The following is an 18,525-nucleotide window of genomic DNA, read 5'->3' as shown; positions in this document are numbered from 1 at the left end:
GCTCTCCATCTCTTTAACTCTTTCTCTTTTCCTCCTGGCTCCTCTAAACTTCTCTTCACTCTTGATATCAAAAGTCTATATACAGTGATCCCACACAACAAAGGACTTCTTTGATCTTCGCACCCAACCCCCAACCTGATACCTCCACTCTTCTTCATCTGGCTGAACTTGTTCTCTCCCTCAACTGCTTCTCGCTCGAAGGGTATTTTTACCAACAGTTCTCAGGAGTAGCCATGGGAATGAGAATTGGCCCCAACTATGCAAATCTTTTTTGGCTATATTGAGGCCCAAATATTCTCATGATTCAGTGGTCCCACTCCTGAACTATACGGTCATTATATTGATGACTGTACTGGTGTGACCTCACTCTCCTGCAAACAACTAGACTCCTTCCTCTCTTTTGTCCAATCCTTCCATTGCATTTCTTGTCATTTTGGTTAACATACACCACTCCGTTCTCACTACCCCCATTCACTACAAACACACCAACTCACACTCCCACATTAACTTCTCCTTCCACCCTACCAACACCAAGCTTTCCATCCCCTACTCCCAATTTCTCAGTCTGTGCAGGTTCTGCAGTGACAACCATGACTTTGAGACTCAGTCTCAACTCATGACTTGCCACTTCATCCTTCGTGGATATACCCTCACCACTATCCACACAGCCCTTGCCAGAGCATGTTCCATGCCTCTACTCTCCATCTCCCTGCTCCTGCCCTTGTCTGTCTTCTGCTTCTCCTCACCTCCACCCTGCCCCTCCAATGAACCATTCTCCAAGCCTTCCAGTAACTCCAGTCTGACCCCTTCATCTTGCATATATTCCCCAACCTAGCCCCTCCCTCCTTCAAACAAACCCACAACCTGTGTGACCTCTTGGTCCGCACTTTCTTCTCTTATCCCACCTCCCAACCTGACTCATTCTCCTGCTCCCACACTTTCCCTTCCCTCTCTAACACTGCCATCCTCACAGGTATCCGTTATTGTCACTATCATATCACCGACTCCTTTACCTTCACTTTTAGCAACATCATTTACTGCATCAGTGCACATAACATGGTAAAAACCAAGGTGAGTACCCAAACAACTTTGACAGGGTTGTTATGTCAGGCTTAGGCTGCCAGATGACTTTAACGCCAGTACACAAACAACACCAACAACAAATATGGAACAGTACAGTTGGATGCAGATGAAATGTGTGCCATAGGATTACCACTGGAATTCACTACATATAAGGTCATTAGAATTGATTGTCTCTCTGAAATGGAAAAAAAACATTCACAAAAATAAGATGGAAATTAGGACATTATAACTCTGGTAGAAACATACAAACCAACACTATCACAATACTTACAACAATGATATCAATGACAACTGATAACCACATCCTCCACACCAACAACAGAACTGACAACAATATGGACATCCCAAACCACCACAGCATCAATGGCAATAATAACAGCAGCAACCACAACAATAGTAACAAAGGCACCCTAGATTCTCATCTATAACTCCAACGACAAGTTCTATTGATATGACAATATGATTTACTATTCAACAAAAATGTGTGCGTCCCACCATATGTGGATGGTGAGAAGAAGCAAAATTTTCTTTAGACCAGTATAATAAAACTACTACGAAGCTTAGTGAAGTGGAAGCCCACCAACTTGTTTCAGTGGTAGCCAAAGACTTGCAAAAGTTTAAACAGCATATTAGGAACAATGAAATTGTATGCCTTTCTATCGACAAATCTGTAGAACATCAGTAGACAGCCTGCAGAACTATGTGTGGACCATGAAACAACACATCAGTAACATGAGAGTGGTTGCACCACAAGAACATGAAAAAATAGAGAAATTTCTCATGACATACATGGGAATGTGGTGCAACATATTCCAACCAAAAAATTGGATCACACAAAATTTACTAACATCCAACAACAATGTTCCCACTCTATGGGTTACAGAAGGACCATAATTCCTCCACAAACCCTGTTACAGGGCCCCCAGCCTAGCTGGTTCATGGGGACAATATTTCCAGCAACTATAGGCTGTCCTACTCCCTCTTGCAGGTATTGTGACTGCTCATTGAGATGTCCCTGGATATCTGTGTGAGCACTGAAGACTTTCTCAGTGGAGTCAATAAGTGTGTAACAAGATCAATTTCTATTACAGGATATTAGAGTCGACTAGCCTTTTATAGGCTCCACACGTTAATCTGTAATGGTCAGCCGTCTGACCTACCATTTAAGTTTGGAACATTGGTTGAGTCCTGTACTTTGATTGGTCAAGTATTATGCAGAATCAGGATTGGATTGAGGATCCAATCACATGCATAATCCATTCTAAAACAACTAACTTAACTCTATGCTGGAGCCTACCTCTGCATATATATTAAGTTAACAAAACATCTATGACAGAGAGATTTTCATGAAGACGAGTCATGTTATTTTCCTGCTGATATAACGAAACACATGTAACCAACGATGGCCAGAGCTGAATTATCCAAACAATGGACGACTATACAACTACCAAAACCAATAATGTGTTTATTTTGTCCACTGAATTATTTAGCAGAGAAATAAAGTCTCACTGTTTGTTTCTTCTATTATTTCCCTGAGTGAACATACAACATGTTATACAGAGAGACTTTTTGAAGACACGAAGAGATATTGCTCAAATATTGTCTATCCATTTGTAGGCCAACTCACTGGAAGTGAAGTTAATAATGCTTACTTTCAGCAAGATGGAGCAACAGCACATGCTTTGTGCATTACCACGGCACTACTTCAAGAGTTTTCCATTGAATGGATTATTTCGAAGGGACTTTGGCCACCAAGATCACCTGATTTAACACCACCAGACTATTTTTTTCTGGGGAGCATGTTTCTTCTTTTTTTCCGAAATATTTTATTTATTTACATTACTTTATCTAAATTAAAGAAATTTTTGGTTAATGGGTTGTAAATATTAACTAAATATTTTGTTGTTTTTTTTCTCTTCAGAAAGTATTAGAAAACATCGTAGGTGATAATAAAATAATATGATTTCTAACAAATAACACAGCAACAAATTTGTGGGGAAGCTATAGAGAATTTATCGATTCAGTACTAGAGCGATACTTATTTAATCGACCCGGAAGGAAGAAGGCTACATTTGATCTCGATTCTATTTGAAGTCAGAACCTAAACAACAGTAACTAAATACTGCTAACTATTATTCCGACGCCTCAACCGATTCTAGATACTAATTTAACAACTTGGAATCAGATAGACAATGACATAAAATAAGTAGGGAAACATTTCCTGTTACACCGGTTCAGTGACTTTTACTTAACTTTCATGTTCGATTTGGACTTAATAATTATTTATATTAATATTAATTACAGTCGAAAATGTCAGCGAAGAAATTACCACCAATTTTAACTGTGAAAGAAATACTGCGACTTTATAAAATCCAGGCTCGAAAAAACTTATCTCAGAATTTCCTTTTAGATATGAATATGGTTCGGAAAATAGTTCGGTCAGCTTCTTTTATAAAGGATCATCACGTTGTTGAGGTTGGTCCTGGTCCTGGTGGCATTACACAAGCTTTATTACAGGCAAATTGTAAACATCTTACTGTCATTGAGAAGGACTCCCGCTTTATGCCCGCTTTAAAGGTGAGTAATGGTGGTACTACTAGCGAACAGTGGTCCCGATGCGCGCACTCGCGCTAAACCTAACCTAACCTTAGTTTGTTTATAAAAATAATTTATTTACTTAGTTTAAAAAATGATTTACTTTACGTTTTATTTACTTTGTTCGAAAAATATTATTTAATTTTCTTTGATATGTATTCAGCCATGAAATACAAACATACGCGCAAGTCGTTGTAGGATCGACTACTTACGAATAGCTAGCGCGAGTGCGCGCACCGGGACCACTGGTCGCTAGTAGTACCAGTAATGGTCATTTTGGCTAAGATGGACCTAGGCCGTCCCTGATCTAGTAGGCATATAATCAAAAGCGTTCCAGCCGTGACGATCTTGTCTTTTATACAACGAGGGAGCCTCTATAGCAACCAAAGAAATTCATTTGACACAGAAAATGTAGTCATAAATATACTGAAAGGCGGGACGATCAGTGTTGGAACGCTTTTCATCATACGTCCTTCGATCAGGATTGATCTGGACTAAACAACAATAACGTGTTGTTTTGTAAACCGACAGGATGGGATGTAAAGGAGATTTGGCTGCTACTTCTGGCAAATCGAGCGAACGCGTAGAGGTTACACATTTACAATTGTGTTCGACAAGATGTCTTAACTTCTCACTCGATCTAATTTTTTAATTTTATTTACGGACGAAGTTTGACAGAAGTTGAAAAACTTGTGGGCAAAAAAAAAAAAAAGGTAGAAATGTCTGGAATGTGGTGGCTGTCAGCATCAACAGAAGTTATAGAGTGAAGGTCATATTTGGATCAATTTTTCCAAACTCTACATTTGAATTTACTTTATTTTCCTTCTGCAGATTCTCGTTTCGTTTTCATTTTTTGAATTATTATCTTTATACTTTCTTTTTACTTGTTACAGTTGTTTGACTGCAGCGATGCTGGAACATCGCCTTGATAAGTTTTAAGCGGACAAATCGATCCCAGTACTTATTCCATCGATCTCATGCCAAACCGTTAAGTTACGACGACGTAAGCAAACCAACACCTGTTGTCAAGCAGTGAGGGTGGGGAGAACAAAAAGACATACTCATACATCTTCTTTCAGTTTCTGTCCACCAATACCACTCACAAAGATTTGGTTGGCCCTGAGTTCATAGTAGGCGACACTTACCCATGCAATGGGACTGAACCTGGAACAATGTGGTTAGGAAGCAACCTTCTTACCACACATCCATGCTTATATATATATACCATATATTTACTTCTAGGTATAATTTTCCCTCACGGGCTATTCTTTACAGGAAAGCAATACTCTCGTATTGCATTACTATTTTTATTGAAACTTCTTCACTGTTCTCGTTCTGTCAGCGTTTTGGCGTTTCAGTCGAGTGTATTGGCATTGATGCGGCAACATTTGAAATGTTGTCGAGATATATGTTGGCTGATGAAGATAAATCAAGTATATGTGTGCAGACATATCTTGAAAAATCTGAAACCGGTACCACATTATCCCTTTCTAGGTATTTCATCTTTCAGATGTTCTCCCTGGAGGTAAGACAATTTTTTTCAAGTTTGTTGCACACACGCATTTTTGCTAGTACATACGCAGTGAAGCTATACATTAGCGTCGTATTTATTACGTTTGCTATTTTCCAGTAAATATCGGTACTTCATTGTACCATATATTTACTTCTATATATATATATATATATATATATATAGAGAGAGAGAGAGCATTTATTATATAAAGTACTTATATAGCAGCTCCTTCTTGTGTCTATATATGTATAATTTTTATTCTTATTTACTTATTTCAGATGTTGGGAACTGTTTATGAGAATATGGATATTATTCATGGAGATATTCTGAAATTTGACATGGAAAGATTATTTCCTGAGGAACTAAAAACTCCTTGGGCCTCAAAACCACCCCCAATTCATATTATTGGGAACCTTCCATTTAATGTATCTACTCCTCTAATTATAAGATGGTTGAGGGATATTTCCTACCAAAGAGGAGCATGGTCTTATGGACGGACACGCCTCACACTAACATTCCAGAAAGAAGTTGCTGAAAGAATGGTAGCGCCAATAGCAAGTGATGAACGTTGCCGACTCTCTATGATGTGTCAACATTTATGTAATGTCAAGCTAAATTTTATTATTCCGGTAAGGAAACCATTTTGGTTTATAACTATTGGACATTATTTGACAAATTGGTAGAATCAGTTGGGCAGTTTGGTCAGGAATTGGCAGAAATGTTAAAGTGTACAACAAAATGCCTTGTGACATTTATTCCCGCTTTAGACTATAGAACAATATATATGATTGTAAAGATATGAGTAATAGGGGAGTTGTACTCTTATCCCTAAATATTTTTAATCTTGTATAACGATCCTAAGATAAGTAACCAAAACACTACACATTTAATGAAAATGTTGTTTGTATTAGACCCCATAATTCTGAAAAGCCACAACTAAATCCCTCCAATTCTTATTCTCTGCAGTCACCACCTCTTTTTTTTTTTTTCTGTCTCAATTTTTTAAACTTGTATTCACTTCCCTGTTCATTGTTGTGACAATATTGATACAGCAATTATAAATGTAAACAAATGAAAGGAATATCGTTCATTTGTAGAGCAAGGGGAAGAAATTAATGTATTTCCTCTTTTCAACATTCATTCATTCTATAACTTTCAATCTTTCTTATAAATGCTTAAAAGTTTATAAAACTGATGTTTTTATTTTTTCTTCTATCACATTTTACTATTTTATACGTTTCAATTTGTATTTAAAAGTTAAGAAAGTATACACTGGACAGTGTCATTCTATACACACACACACACACACACATATATATAAAACATAAACTAGGAGAAAACCACCTGGTGGGTAGTGGTTTTTCCTGGTCAGATAATCTTCTAATAAGACCTGGATTTGATTCTTAGTTAAAGCCATTACACTGCAAATTGTCTTTTGAGAAGGCATGAACCTCACAACACCATTGAAAAATATTTTCATTGACTTTAAGCCATCCAAAACGAATTCTATTGATTTCTTCTATCTGTAATTTATTTGAAACATGATTAACAAAAGTCTATTTTTCTTCTTTCGTTACTCTTCATTATTTTTATAGGTAAAGTGTTTGTCCCTGCTCCAGAAGTTGATGTTGGAGTTGTCAGTTTTGTTCCTTTAATTGAACCAAAGATTAAGTTACCATTTGAACTGGTGGAGAAAGTGATGAGGCATGTCTTTCATCACAGGAATAAGAAATGTCGTTATGGCATCCGGTATGTAACACAACTCTTTGTATATGTGTGTGTGTGTGCATTGCCTAACCTTTTTGCTTCTCAAAAAACCACTCAGCTAGAGGTGTTGACTTTGCTGTCATTTCTTGTCAATGAGTCAAACACTTGCTCTGCACCTTTGAAGGTGTGTGAAATAAGACATCCCTTACTTTACAAATAGGTAAAGGTTAGCAGCAAGAAGAGCATCCAGCTGTAACACAATGTCTCAATAATATATCCATCTAACCCATGCTTGCATGGAAAAACGAACATAAAAATGAACACTCAGAATATGTAAGCATGGTATGTGACTAAATTATCTTTGGTTATAGGTCTGCTCTGGGATTTCTGCTATTATTGTTACAAGGGAAATAAATCTTTTTTTTTTCTTTTTCAGAACTCTCTTTCCTAAAGAACACTGGTACTTTGCTGAAGAAATTTTAGAGAAATCTGCCATTAACCCAATAGTACCATCATACAAGTTATCCATGGAAGAATTAGACAAGATATGCCATGCCTACAATGATATCTGTAAAACTGTCCCTGGTATAATATCTTACGACTACAGAGCGACACCAGTTGAACGAATCGTGAAAGAACAAGAAATTACTTCACTTATACTGGCACAGGACCATATTTGAAGAGGGATACCAACAGTATTTGGTCTCTTGTATTTAATGCTACCACAAATGGTCGATAGTTGGCATTCTCCTAAAAATATCTGAAAGAAACTCTGGAGTCTCTTTCTATCGCAGTCTTCGAGTTTGTCAGATTTCAGCCCAGCACTGCAATCTGTCGAAACGATCCATTTAAACAATGCTCTAATTGTTTAAACTGGCCACCTTTTTCACTGGGTTATGTCACAGACATGAAGAAGGACTCGACCCAGGTGACATGTCAAATCCTAACAGCTCATCCAAACTGTGATTCACAACATTAACAAGTTGTGGTTGGTAGAAATGATTGTTCATTGGAGTAAAAGACCTCACAAATACTTCAGTATTAAATTTTGTTTCATTGTTCTGAGTTCAAATCCTGCTGAGGTTAACACAGTCTTTCCCACCTATGGTGTATAAATAATAACCAGTCATATACTGCTAGGAATTTGTCCAGTGAATTACACCAAGTGAGGAATTGGTGACCTTCTGCCAACTCAAGGAATCAATGTTATCTTATTTTATAGAATATATAATATTTTTAAAGACATTGCCTTTTGTTACTGCTTTGTTTCACTTCCATTTCTAAGATTGTGTTTTTTCAAAGTTTTAGGGATTCTTGTAGATAAATGTTTACTGTGATTTCATGTTCAGTGAGAATTAAAACCCAACATACTGCATTTTGGTGTTGATGTAGCTAAAGTAATCCACATGAGATGCCCCTAATTTAAAGTTAAAAGATCCAGTGACAGGCATAGCAATGCAGTTTGCAGAAAGCGATCACGTGTGTGTTGTTATGTCCTTCATCAATGTGTAACTTAGCAGTTTGATAAGTAGAGATTAATAAAAATTGTTCACCTGGCTGAAATAAGTACTAGATTCATATGACTAGACTAAAACCCTTGAAAATGATGCCCACAGTCCAGTGCTAAAACCCAGTAAAAGACTTCTTGGTTTATTATGGATTACTAAAAGTGTGGGTTGACTAGATAGTACTGTATGTTAACTGGATTGATTGAATAAGGAGAAACAAGAAACATGCAAGTTAACAAAAAAAATAACATTGTTAAATATTAGATTTTAGGGTAGAACACTAATTTAAGTAATGAGAAAGAAAGCAGCAGGTGATTCTCAAGTGTAGAGGGTGAATGAAGGTTCTGAAATACTTGGAACCCCTATCTTGCTTAGAACATTGACCTCCTGGAATCTGTCCAGAGACGTGCAACCAAACGCATACCCTCCATCAGACACCTACCATATTCTGAGCGCCTTGTTTCCCTGGGCATGGATTCACTGAAGCTCCGGCGTCTGGCGACGGACTTGGTAAACACCCACAAAGTTATCAACCACCTCACCAACAACAACACTGAACACCTTTTTTGATCTCCATGTGTCCAACACACGTGGACATGCCTACAAAGTCAGAAAACAACACAGCTCCCATGACTTTCGGAAACATTTTTTCACGCTCAGAGTTGCTGAAGCATGGAATAAACTGCCTGCGTCAGTTGTTGACTGCCATGACACTGCATCCTTTAAGGCCCTCATGCTTTCCGAAATCCGCCGAAACTACACCTGATTATATATACACTTTAGATGAGTTGTAGTGCACCTGAGCACTGTACACAATTATTATTATTATTATTATTATTATTGACATTTAAAACCAATTGGCACATAGTTTAAGATTCAATATCATTAAGTTATTCAGAGACCTTAACTTTTTACCCATTACAATTTATGAAGACCAGGCTCTCCCTGTTCAGTTAATGGAAGTCAAATTTTGGATCACTTAAAATTGATATAAAAGTACATTTATTAAAAAGTATCGTAAACCATTTGCAGAAACTCAATTGTGTCATGTACGACCAGTATAATAAGGTTTCTAATTACCTTGCAAATAATTACAATAAAAAATATAGGATAATGATTCCCTGTGTAACGTTGATCAATAGAAGGATTATAACCAGGTGTATTACTGTTGGTCAGTCCAGAACATTGATCAGTTTGGTGATGTTTTGGGGAATTAAACTCTCTTCCTTGCACCAATCAAGACAACAAATGGTGCCTACTCACTTCTGTGACCAATACTATATTTGTCATTGAATTTTTGTGGGAGAATATAAAGGTGGTTCCTTCTTGTCACCTTCGGAATGTTTTTTTTTTTTTTACAAGGCACAGTCTTGTTGGTTGAATTGAAATTCTGCTGAGGCCAACCCTGCCTTCCATCTCCTTCAGTTTGCTGAATTAAGGACCAGTCAAGCATTAGGATCAATCCCTCCCTTTCCTGCAGATTTGGCTACGTGAAGGGACCAATGAAGGGTAGTTCACCTTGCACCTCCATTAATCCTTTCATCCCTAATCTAATTTGACTTGTAGAGGTGAGAGATTAAAGTTGAACATTTCACTTTATATTCCACCAATCATCACAAAGTTTATCAAGCCTCTACAAGGTCACTTACCTTACTAGAAATAGCAGTGAAATCTTCTTGCAAATTCCACTCCTACTTAATAGCTATCACATTCGATGATGTAGTCATAAATACACAGTATCTCAAAGACTGGATGGTCACAGTTAAAACATGTCTGATTACAGGTCCACCAGATGAAGCTTGACCTAGGGTTAAACAACAACAGTTACAAGCCCTCCTTGCATGCTTGACCCCTGTATTCTACGATTACTTGATTTATGTTCTTTGGTCCCCTCCAGCTTGATATCAGTGACCCTTTCACAAGATTAAAACATGTTTCAGTATTATAAACTGCTTCAATTAAAAGTGAGTGTGTCATGGAAAATTTATTAAGAAAATCTCTGAAGAAATATTTGCAAGTTTATCAAATATTAAAAAAAAAATAATTTAATTAAATTTATTAGTTGGTGTGTCTGGAACGTTTTATTATAAATATTTTAATCCAAGAATTCGGCAAGTTTTGATTGTCTATAAACCAAAACATCTTCACGGCATTGGCTCAACAATTCCAGTTCATGAGGATTCAATGTACAATAACTTACATTTATCCATTTCAAAGACTGTTTCTTCCGTAATAATTCTTCCAAACTTTTCCCACTCAACATTGTACAATGAGCAACATTTACATTTTGCAACATGAGTAAGGAATTAGCTATATAATAGATTCCACTGTCAGTACAAGTGACCTTTGAAAACTCAAATGTTTCTAAATGTGTCAGGTTATCACACACCGTTTTCAGACCGTTATCTGTCACGCGATAGCAATAATTAATGTAAAGTTTTTTTAAGAATCGAAAAGCTGAGATGTCTTTCATATCTAAATCATCCACTCGTGTTGTCATTGACAAATTCAATGTTTGAAGATTGGGAATTTGATTCTGAAGTCCACAAAACCAATTTGGTGTCCACATACAACTTTTAATTGTTAAATGAATTAATGAAGGCATTAACTTGTTACCATCAATATGATGTATATTAACTGATTTTAAACTCAAATTATTGAGATTGGGACATTTGTTACGCAAATCTTCCAGAACTTTGTTGGAAATAACTTTACAATTCCATTTGATGGAACGTCCTGCAAGAAAAAAAAAAACTCATTAAAATATCAAGACATCATTTTCGTCTACTGATAGAACCACAAGAGAATCTAGGAATGGTCCTATCTTTGAAAGAAATCTATAATTTTTTTATTAAGAAAACTAAAAAAAGTTTCTTTTAACCTTTTCGTTACTATATTTCTGACCAAAATACACCCCTTATGTGTTTCAATTAATTTCTAACATAATCATAAATTTAGTCTGGTTTCATTAAACAACTATAACTTTTTTATTTATCAATATATTAATCTGATTTTTGGAAGATAATTTAATGAAATGTTCTCAACCAATTCTATACTATAATTTTTGTCACAAAGTGACTCTAATTGCAGGTAGATACAGGTAAATTCAACAAAATATAAAATTATTAAAATTTTGTTCAAACATCGCTATAGAAAATGGGTTATTAGCTAATATTCAATTGGGTATACAACAAAATTTTACGATAGAATTTGTTATTCTGGGTAACTTTCTGATACCCATAATAATATTTATGGCAAAATAGTCTTAATTTCATTTAAGGTTGTGGGAAACCACTAACTATCCTTTCTTTCGCTTTGTTTACATTTAGCGTAACGGTTTGTTTCCGCCGTAATGATTTCAAATAGGCTCATTCGAAAAAGTAAAAAGAAATAGTCTAAGGCTTTACTCTCCTGGGAAAGTCTGTGGCTTGGTCCAGTTTCTTCAGAAAAATCACCGAAAGAAACAGTTTTTAAATTTTCACTCCATTCAGGTGCCAATTCATTTTCTTTATCGCTGTTGGAGCTCTCGGATTCACTGTTTTCACTTTCGGAAAATGATGATGATGATGATGAAACATCAGATTCATTATCAAATACCACGTGCTTTTTTTTTTCAGTCATAGAGTTAGATTTATGAAGGTCTTCAGTAGAAAATCCTTCGAATTCTGACTCGCAGCTTGATATAATGAAATTCGTATCCATTTTTTGTCAGAATTACAAATTTTGAAAACAATAGGAACAAATTTCAGAAAAAAATCTCCCAAAATTCACGGAATTAAAATTACACTTCGATTGTTGTACAAAACTGTAGTTGAACTGTTTACGAAATATAATACGTGTTTTCACGAATGTACTAAAGAGATTTGCTCTGATATTCTCATTTAAATATGAATAGGTAAATACGGGCGGTTTGGTCACATTAACCAAAATTTTTTTCGGGCGGCTTTGGGCGGTTTGGTAACGAAAGGGTTAAAGCTCTTTCTGGTTAAAAAAAAAACAAACCCTTTTAGAAAACTAAGAAAAATCTTTTTAAAGTTGTCTGAGAACATGCAAAGGAGCATAAGCAATCTTTTTCCTCAGACCAGATTATTCAAAGAAAATCAAATATTTTTTTGACAATTTAATATTCATCATAAAATTTGATTATCTGTTTTTAATAAAATTTTCAAAAGTTTGGTTCCACATTATCATCATTTGGCATCTGTTTTCCATGCTGGCATGGATTGGATGGTTTAAGTGGAACTGATAAACCAAGGAGCTATACCAGGTTCCAGTCTGATTTGACTCAGTTTCTATGGTTTGATGCCTGACCTAATGTCAACCACTCCACAAAGTGCAGTGGGTGCCTTTTATTTGTCATCGGCACAAGTGCCTTGTATGTATCACCATCACAGGTGCCTTTTACATGTCACTAGCACAGGTGCCTTTCACATGACACTGGTAACAGTTATAACTATGATTTCACTTGACAAGTCCTATCATCATCATCGTTTAGCATCCGCTTTCCATGCTGGCATGGGTTGGACGGTGCAACTGGGGTCTGGGAAGCCAGAAGGCTGCACCAGGCCCAGTCTGATCTGGCAATGTTTCTACGGCTGGATGCCCTTCATAACGCCAACCACTCCATGAGTGTAGTGGGTGCTTTTTACGTGCCACCAGCACAGGTGCCAGACGAGGCTGGCAAACGGCCACAATCGGATGGTGCTTTTTATGTGCCACCGGCACAGAGGCCAGTCAGGGCGGCACTGGCAACGGCCACGTTCAGATGGTTCGGTCTGGAATAGCACTGGGCCAACCAAAACCTTGTGAGTGGATTTGTTAGATGCAAACTTTTTACGTGCCACCGGCACAGAGGCCAGGTGAGGCTGGCAACGGCCACGATCAGATGGTGCTTTTTACGTGCCACCAGCACGGATCTAACGATATTCACTCTGAAAGTAAAATAGAACTTCAACTCATCTTTATACACTTGTAAAAGATGTTATCAACTCCAATTTTCAGACGACAATATCATTTTATGTAAATAACCCAGAAAAAATAAGGCACCAAACTAGATTGTTTTCAGTATTTGGACTGTGAAAGTCACTTGCATTTTTTTTTCTTTTTTAGTTCGAACCTTATTGAAACAAATTCAGTTTTAGGCCCCACAGTTACAGAAACTGATCTTACACCCAGATAAGAGAATTATTATTAGTAGTAATAGTAGTTGTATTAATAATAACAAGGCAGAGTTGTTAGCATTCAGGGCAAAATGTTTGGCGGCATTTTGTCTGTTTTTACATTCTCAGTTCAAATTCTGCAGAGGTCAACTTTGCCTTTCATCCTTTTGGGATCAATAAAATAAATATTAGTTGAACACTGGGGTCGATGTAATCGACTTATCCCCTTCACCCGAAATTGCTGGCCTAGTGTCAACATTTGAAATCATTATTATTATTCATTTATATAATGAAAAACAATGACTAACATTAAGTTACTGTATTATTAACCCTGGGTATAAACTGTTCTATGGTCATAAGGGTCTGTGTGCACACTGTTACCATGGTTACAGCAACAGTAATTTCACAGTTGTGAGTTCTGGAGCTTTTTTTCCTTTTACAAATTATAATTGGCACATAGGCCAACCCATGCCAGCATGGAAAGCAGATGTTAAAAAACAACGATGACGACGGATGTGGCTGTATGGTTTAGAAGTTTGCCTTACAGCCATGAGGTTTCAAGTGCCGCCCCAGTGCATAAAACCTTGAGCAGATGTCTTCTGCTGTAGACCCTGGCTGACCAATGCCTTCTGACTAAAACTGGAAGATAGAAACTGTATGGAAGCCTGTCATGTGTGTGTGTGTGTCTCTGCTTATCACTGCAGTCACAGTGACATTTATGTCTTCCATAGAGAAAATGTCTGGCAGCAGTTCAACATAGAATAAAGTAGCTTACTTCAAAAAACATAGATTGATGTCAGGAATGGCATCTGGATGGAATGCTGCCTCCAGAAATCTCATTCAACCAAAGTCAGCATGGGGAAAAAAAATAGACATAAAAATGGTGATGATGATATAATAATTTATCCAGGAACTGAGGTTGTTGTTTAACTCCAGAAGCAGACCTACGATTAACCCTTTAGCATTTAATCCGACCAAAATATTTCACCTGCTTTATGTTCAAACTGACCAGATCCAGCCTCTCACACCTACTCTACAATGTCCTTCGAAAAATATACAAACACACCATTGAAATCTTAAAGCTGTGAGATAATCCATGATTAATTCAAAATAATGTAAGTAAACAAGCTTTACTTTTGAAAAAGAAATATGAATGCTAAAGGGTTAAAGGTATTCCAGTCATGACCATCCCATTTCAGACATTATGTATCTAGGACTATTTTATCCAATGTATGCTTCCTTTTTTTTGAGACAGCAGAATGGAACTTTGGAAAGATTTCGGGTGTTATTTCTAGCAGCTTCGGTGATCATGTAGAGGCTAGATTTTTCTATAAATTGTTAAAAGAAATATTTTTAAAACATGAAGTGGATGTAGTAGACTGTAACCACCTAAATATCTAAAAGGATGCGCTATGCCGTAACTACTTAAATGCATAAGTGTATGGACTCCCCAAACAATTAGGTGAGTGTCCATTAATCTCAGGGTCATGCACATCAAGGACCACTAACATTTAGAAAGATTTGTGATGAGAAGTCAGTGAAGCACCATTCTGCTGTAGATGCAACTTGTTTCCACAAAAGTGGAGTAAGAAGAAATGAATTAGCTTGCTCGAGAACACAATGTACTGTCTGGTCTAGGAACTGAACCCATGACTTTATGATTGCGAGTACAGCAGTCTAGTACTGGGCCACACAGCTTTACTTTGTGGGTGTACTGCTCTGTAACCACATAAATACTGAAGTGGATGTTGTACCCTGTAGCCACCCAATTATGTATTTCCAGTTAGATTAACTGAGACAAATAGAATTGCATTTTGTCTACAGGTGAAGCTGGTGGTTCTCTGATATACAAAAGGACAAGATGATCAGGGCTGCGGTGACTTTGGTCATAGGCCTCCTTGATCAGGTTTAACCTGGAGTTAAACAACAAACAAACCATTATTATCATCATCGTTTAACATCTATTTTCCATGCTGGCATGGGTTAGACAGTTTGACAGGAGCTGTCCAGACTCCAATTGTCTGTTTTAGTTTGATTTCTACAGCTGGATGCCCTTCCTAACACCAACCCCTTTACTGAGTGTGATGGGTGCTTTTTATGTGCCACCAGCTGGATTACAAAACTATATGAAATAAAAGTGACAAACTTACTAGGATTTCTTCGGAATCCTTGCAGTTTCAGGCATTGAAGTGAACTTTGAAAATGTGCTTTCATTAAGATTTTCAGAGCCTTTAAATCACAAGAATAACTTCGGATGTCAACTGTTCGCCACAAAACAGGGTCGTTAGCAATTTTCTTCCATCTTCTGCACACACTTCAATAAAAGAACAGAAATAGCTATAGAGAAATGCCGTTTGCAGTTTATATTCTAGGAAACATCCCCAGTCTAGAAACAACATTTTTACAAAAAAAAATTAATATCTTTGTTTATGTATTATTGATAAGAAACCTGTCAGAGGAACCCTTAGTAAAGAACAAACTAGAAGCATTTGTCAGCCAGGTATATCTTTTGACAAGGTCCAACTTATGGTTTGTATGAACTTCCAGAAAATATATGGTGTTAAATATATATTTCTTTATTGCCTACAAGGGGCTAAACATAGAGGGGACAAACAAGGACAGACAAAGGGATTAAGTCGTTTACATCGACTCCAGTGCGTAACTGGTACTTAATTTATCGACCCCGTTAGGATGAAAGGCAAAGTCGACCTCGGCGGAATTTGAACTCACAACGTAACGACAGACGAAATACGGCTACGCATTTCGCCCGGCGTGCTAACGTTTCTGCCAGCTCGCCGCCTTATATGGTGTTAAATATAGTTTACATGAGTTCAATAAATATTTTTAAAACATCTAGGCAACAGAAAGGTGTTCTAGCCATAAAACCCACGAATACAATGAAAGAAGATTGGCTATTTTCTCTGCTGTTGTGTTATGTGAAGCACCGAAGGAGCATAACAAGCAGCGAGATGCTGTGAGATCCATTTCAACGATGACAACCCATGGAAAAATAGACGTAAAATATTAATGATGAGTGATGACGACGAGTTTTTAAAAAAAAACCCTGTAATTAACCTTCCGTGGGCTATACAAATCTATATGTATAAGTCTGTGTTTTACAAATAAAATAAAATATATATTCAAAGAGTTACCATCCTGAGATAAACGTCATACTAAACAACACAGATTCTAAACAGTTTGACATAATCACACTCACTCCATTTCTGGCAACAGACATCAAAATATTTCCTATGGCAAATAGATTGGCCACGTAAAAAAAAAATTCTTCAGCAGTCGCCAAAGAAACTGACCCCAACTGAAGTTTCAGAATGGCAAGTTAAACTCTATTGAAAAAGATTTCTTTATTTAAAAGGGGAAGCCATAAACACCACAAATTCTCTAGACGTTGGAAGTGTCTGTTCAATGCAAGAAGTCAATACTGCCGTTTATTGGATTAACAATTATTTGCAACTTGGGCAGAAGGCCAAACATTTTTTGTAAGAGGAGTGTGCTTAATTTAACTGATTCTATCTATTCTACTGACCCCATCCTCGCCCACAAAATGAAAGTAGTATCGATGTTGCCAGGATTTGAACCCAAACTTGTAAAACGAACGGCGTTACCAACAACATTCAAGCATGAACGGAAAATTTATCTGACGACGATAAATCTAATGCTGTAGTAATTACTTTACCACAACAAGTTTATTTTAATAAATTAATTTTTAAACCACCTTGACATTTGGCACAAAAACGGATCTATGGGAGTCACTTCCCGGTTACTCGACCTGCAAGAAATAGCTGTCAACTATTCCTCAAATCACAACAACCTATTTTAAATAAAATATAATCCATGGAACACAGCGAAGGTTATTAATTATTACATGAGACGGGTTCTGTGCAGTTTCTGAGAAAATAAGGCATTTAACTCGCAAATAAACGATTCATTAGTGATAGCTATATTAAATCCCAAAATACTACCCTTATTCAAGAAGTTCCATCCTTATTAAATATATTTTTTTATATACAATTATATTTTATATTTAATAAACGTTCATATTTGTTTTGTTTTTAAATATTTAATGACGTCCGTGTTTGTGCCATGTTTAGTTATTGTGGTTTGTTTGGATTTTATTTTGAGTTTACAGTCATAATAGGAAGGATCGCCAAATGTATGTGCTTATACTGATGTGTATATATATATATATATATATATATATATATATATATATATATATATATATATATATATATATATATTTATATAGATAGATAGATAGATAGATAGATATACACACACACACATAGACAGATAGATAGGTGTGTGTCTGTCTGTGGTCGTACTTAATGAGTGTGCTTTGTGTATAGATGTGTATTTTATATTTGTGTGTGTGTATACCTTTATATGATGTAAGAGCAAATGACTAAGAAGAGTCTTTAGATACAACATGAAACGAGACAGGAAAAAAAAAAGAGGGTGAGAAATATAGAAAACCTAAGAAAGAAATAATTAACCCCAAAACAAACTCACGCTCCACAAATACAGAGGGATTTGACGGGTAGATTCTGAAAGATCATGAGAATTAATGAATCGGGAAGCCATGCAAATGGACATGGTTCCGATGCCATGACCATTTATAAGAAGTCAATCAGCTGAGAAAGAGAAAGATGGAATGTAAACAGTTGGCAGAAGCTTCACAGCAACAACACATGTTCACACTTCGAACACTGTTTCCTCTTCTCTGCAAGAATTACGTCCAAACGAGAATTGATTTGGCAATTCTATTATTCATATACTCCATAAAATATTTTAAAAAATTTTTAGTTTTATAATTTCTTTTTAAACCTTTAAAGCTAAATTATCTCTGTTTCTATTTCTTTAATTTAAATTTCTGCAATTGATAAAAGATAATAATAATTCGGTGTTAATTAACAACTTCCGGTTAACTTGCTTAAAGGTG

At 36.4% G+C, this 18,525-nt stretch overlaps 2 protein-coding genes across 3 annotated transcripts; one reads left to right on the top strand and one right to left on the bottom strand.

Annotated features, from left to right (window-relative positions):
- The first annotated feature begins 3,012 nt into the window (after positions 1-3,012).
- On the top strand, positions 3,013-8,141 carry LOC115218444 (dimethyladenosine transferase 1, mitochondrial). The gene is made up of 4 exons (XM_029788265.2): positions 3,013-3,660; positions 5,470-5,819; positions 6,785-6,940; positions 7,335-8,141. Exons 1-4 carry the CDS (start codon positions 3,394-3,396, stop codon positions 7,576-7,578), a joined length of 1,017 nt encoding a protein of 338 aa, XP_029644125.1. The 5' UTR covers positions 3,013-3,393; the 3' UTR covers positions 7,579-8,141.
- A 2,230-nt stretch (positions 8,142-10,371) lies between these two features.
- Positions 10,372-18,325, bottom strand: LOC115218505 (F-box/LRR-repeat protein 12). 2 transcript variants are annotated; one of them, XM_029788363.2, is made up of 3 exons: positions 18,096-18,325; positions 15,716-15,879; positions 10,372-11,142 (listed from the first exon to the last, which is right to left on the bottom strand). In XM_029788363.2, the coding sequence occupies exons 1-3, from the start codon at positions 18,197-18,199 to the stop codon at positions 10,502-10,504; spliced, it is 909 nt and encodes a 302-aa protein (XP_029644223.1). In that variant the 5' UTR covers positions 18,200-18,325; the 3' UTR covers positions 10,372-10,501. The 2 variants fall into 2 exon arrangements, with proteins under 2 accessions (XP_029644223.1, XP_036364187.1); XM_036508294.1 differs by lacking the exon at positions 18,096-18,325 and adding an exon at positions 16,783-17,563.
- Between the last annotated feature and the right edge of the window lie 200 nt (positions 18,326-18,525).

The sequence above is a fragment of the Octopus sinensis genome, linkage group LG13 (genome assembly GCF_006345805.1).
Source record: "Octopus sinensis linkage group LG13, ASM634580v1, whole genome shotgun sequence".
In the NCBI taxonomy this organism is placed as follows: Eukaryota; Metazoa; Mollusca; class Cephalopoda; order Octopoda; family Octopodidae; genus Octopus; species Octopus sinensis.
Note: the sequence above shows the minus strand (reverse complement) of the source record. Positions and strands in the feature narration are given on the sequence as shown.

What these genes read in the sequence shown, in the direction of transcription:
- LOC115218505 (XM_029788363.2), bottom strand. Translation starts at nt 18,199, where the DNA reads ATGGTCATGGCATCGGAACCATGTCCATTTGCATGGCTTCCCGATTCA. An exon ending in TCCCTCTGTATTTGTGGAGC is followed by an intron (nt 15,880 to 18,095) that starts GTGAGTTTGTTT and finishes CTTTTATTGAAG; the next exon opens with TGTGTGCAGAAGATGGAAGA. An exon ending in AGGATTCCGAAGAAATCCTA is followed by an intron (nt 11,143 to 15,715) that starts GTAAGTTTGTCA and finishes TTTTTCTTGCAG; the next exon opens with GACGTTCCATCAAATGGAAT.
- LOC115218444 (XM_029788265.2), top strand. Translation starts at nt 3,394, where the DNA reads ATGTCAGCGAAGAAATTACCACCAATTTTAACTGTGAAAGAAATACTG. An exon ending in AAGCTAAATTTTATTATTCC is followed by an intron (nt 5,820 to 6,784) that starts GGTAAGGAAACC and finishes CATTATTTTTAT; the next exon opens with AGGTAAAGTGTTTGTCCCTG. An exon ending in AAATGTCGTTATGGCATCCG is followed by an intron (nt 6,941 to 7,334) that starts GTATGTAACACA and finishes TTTCTTTTTCAG; the next exon opens with AACTCTCTTTCCTAAAGAAC.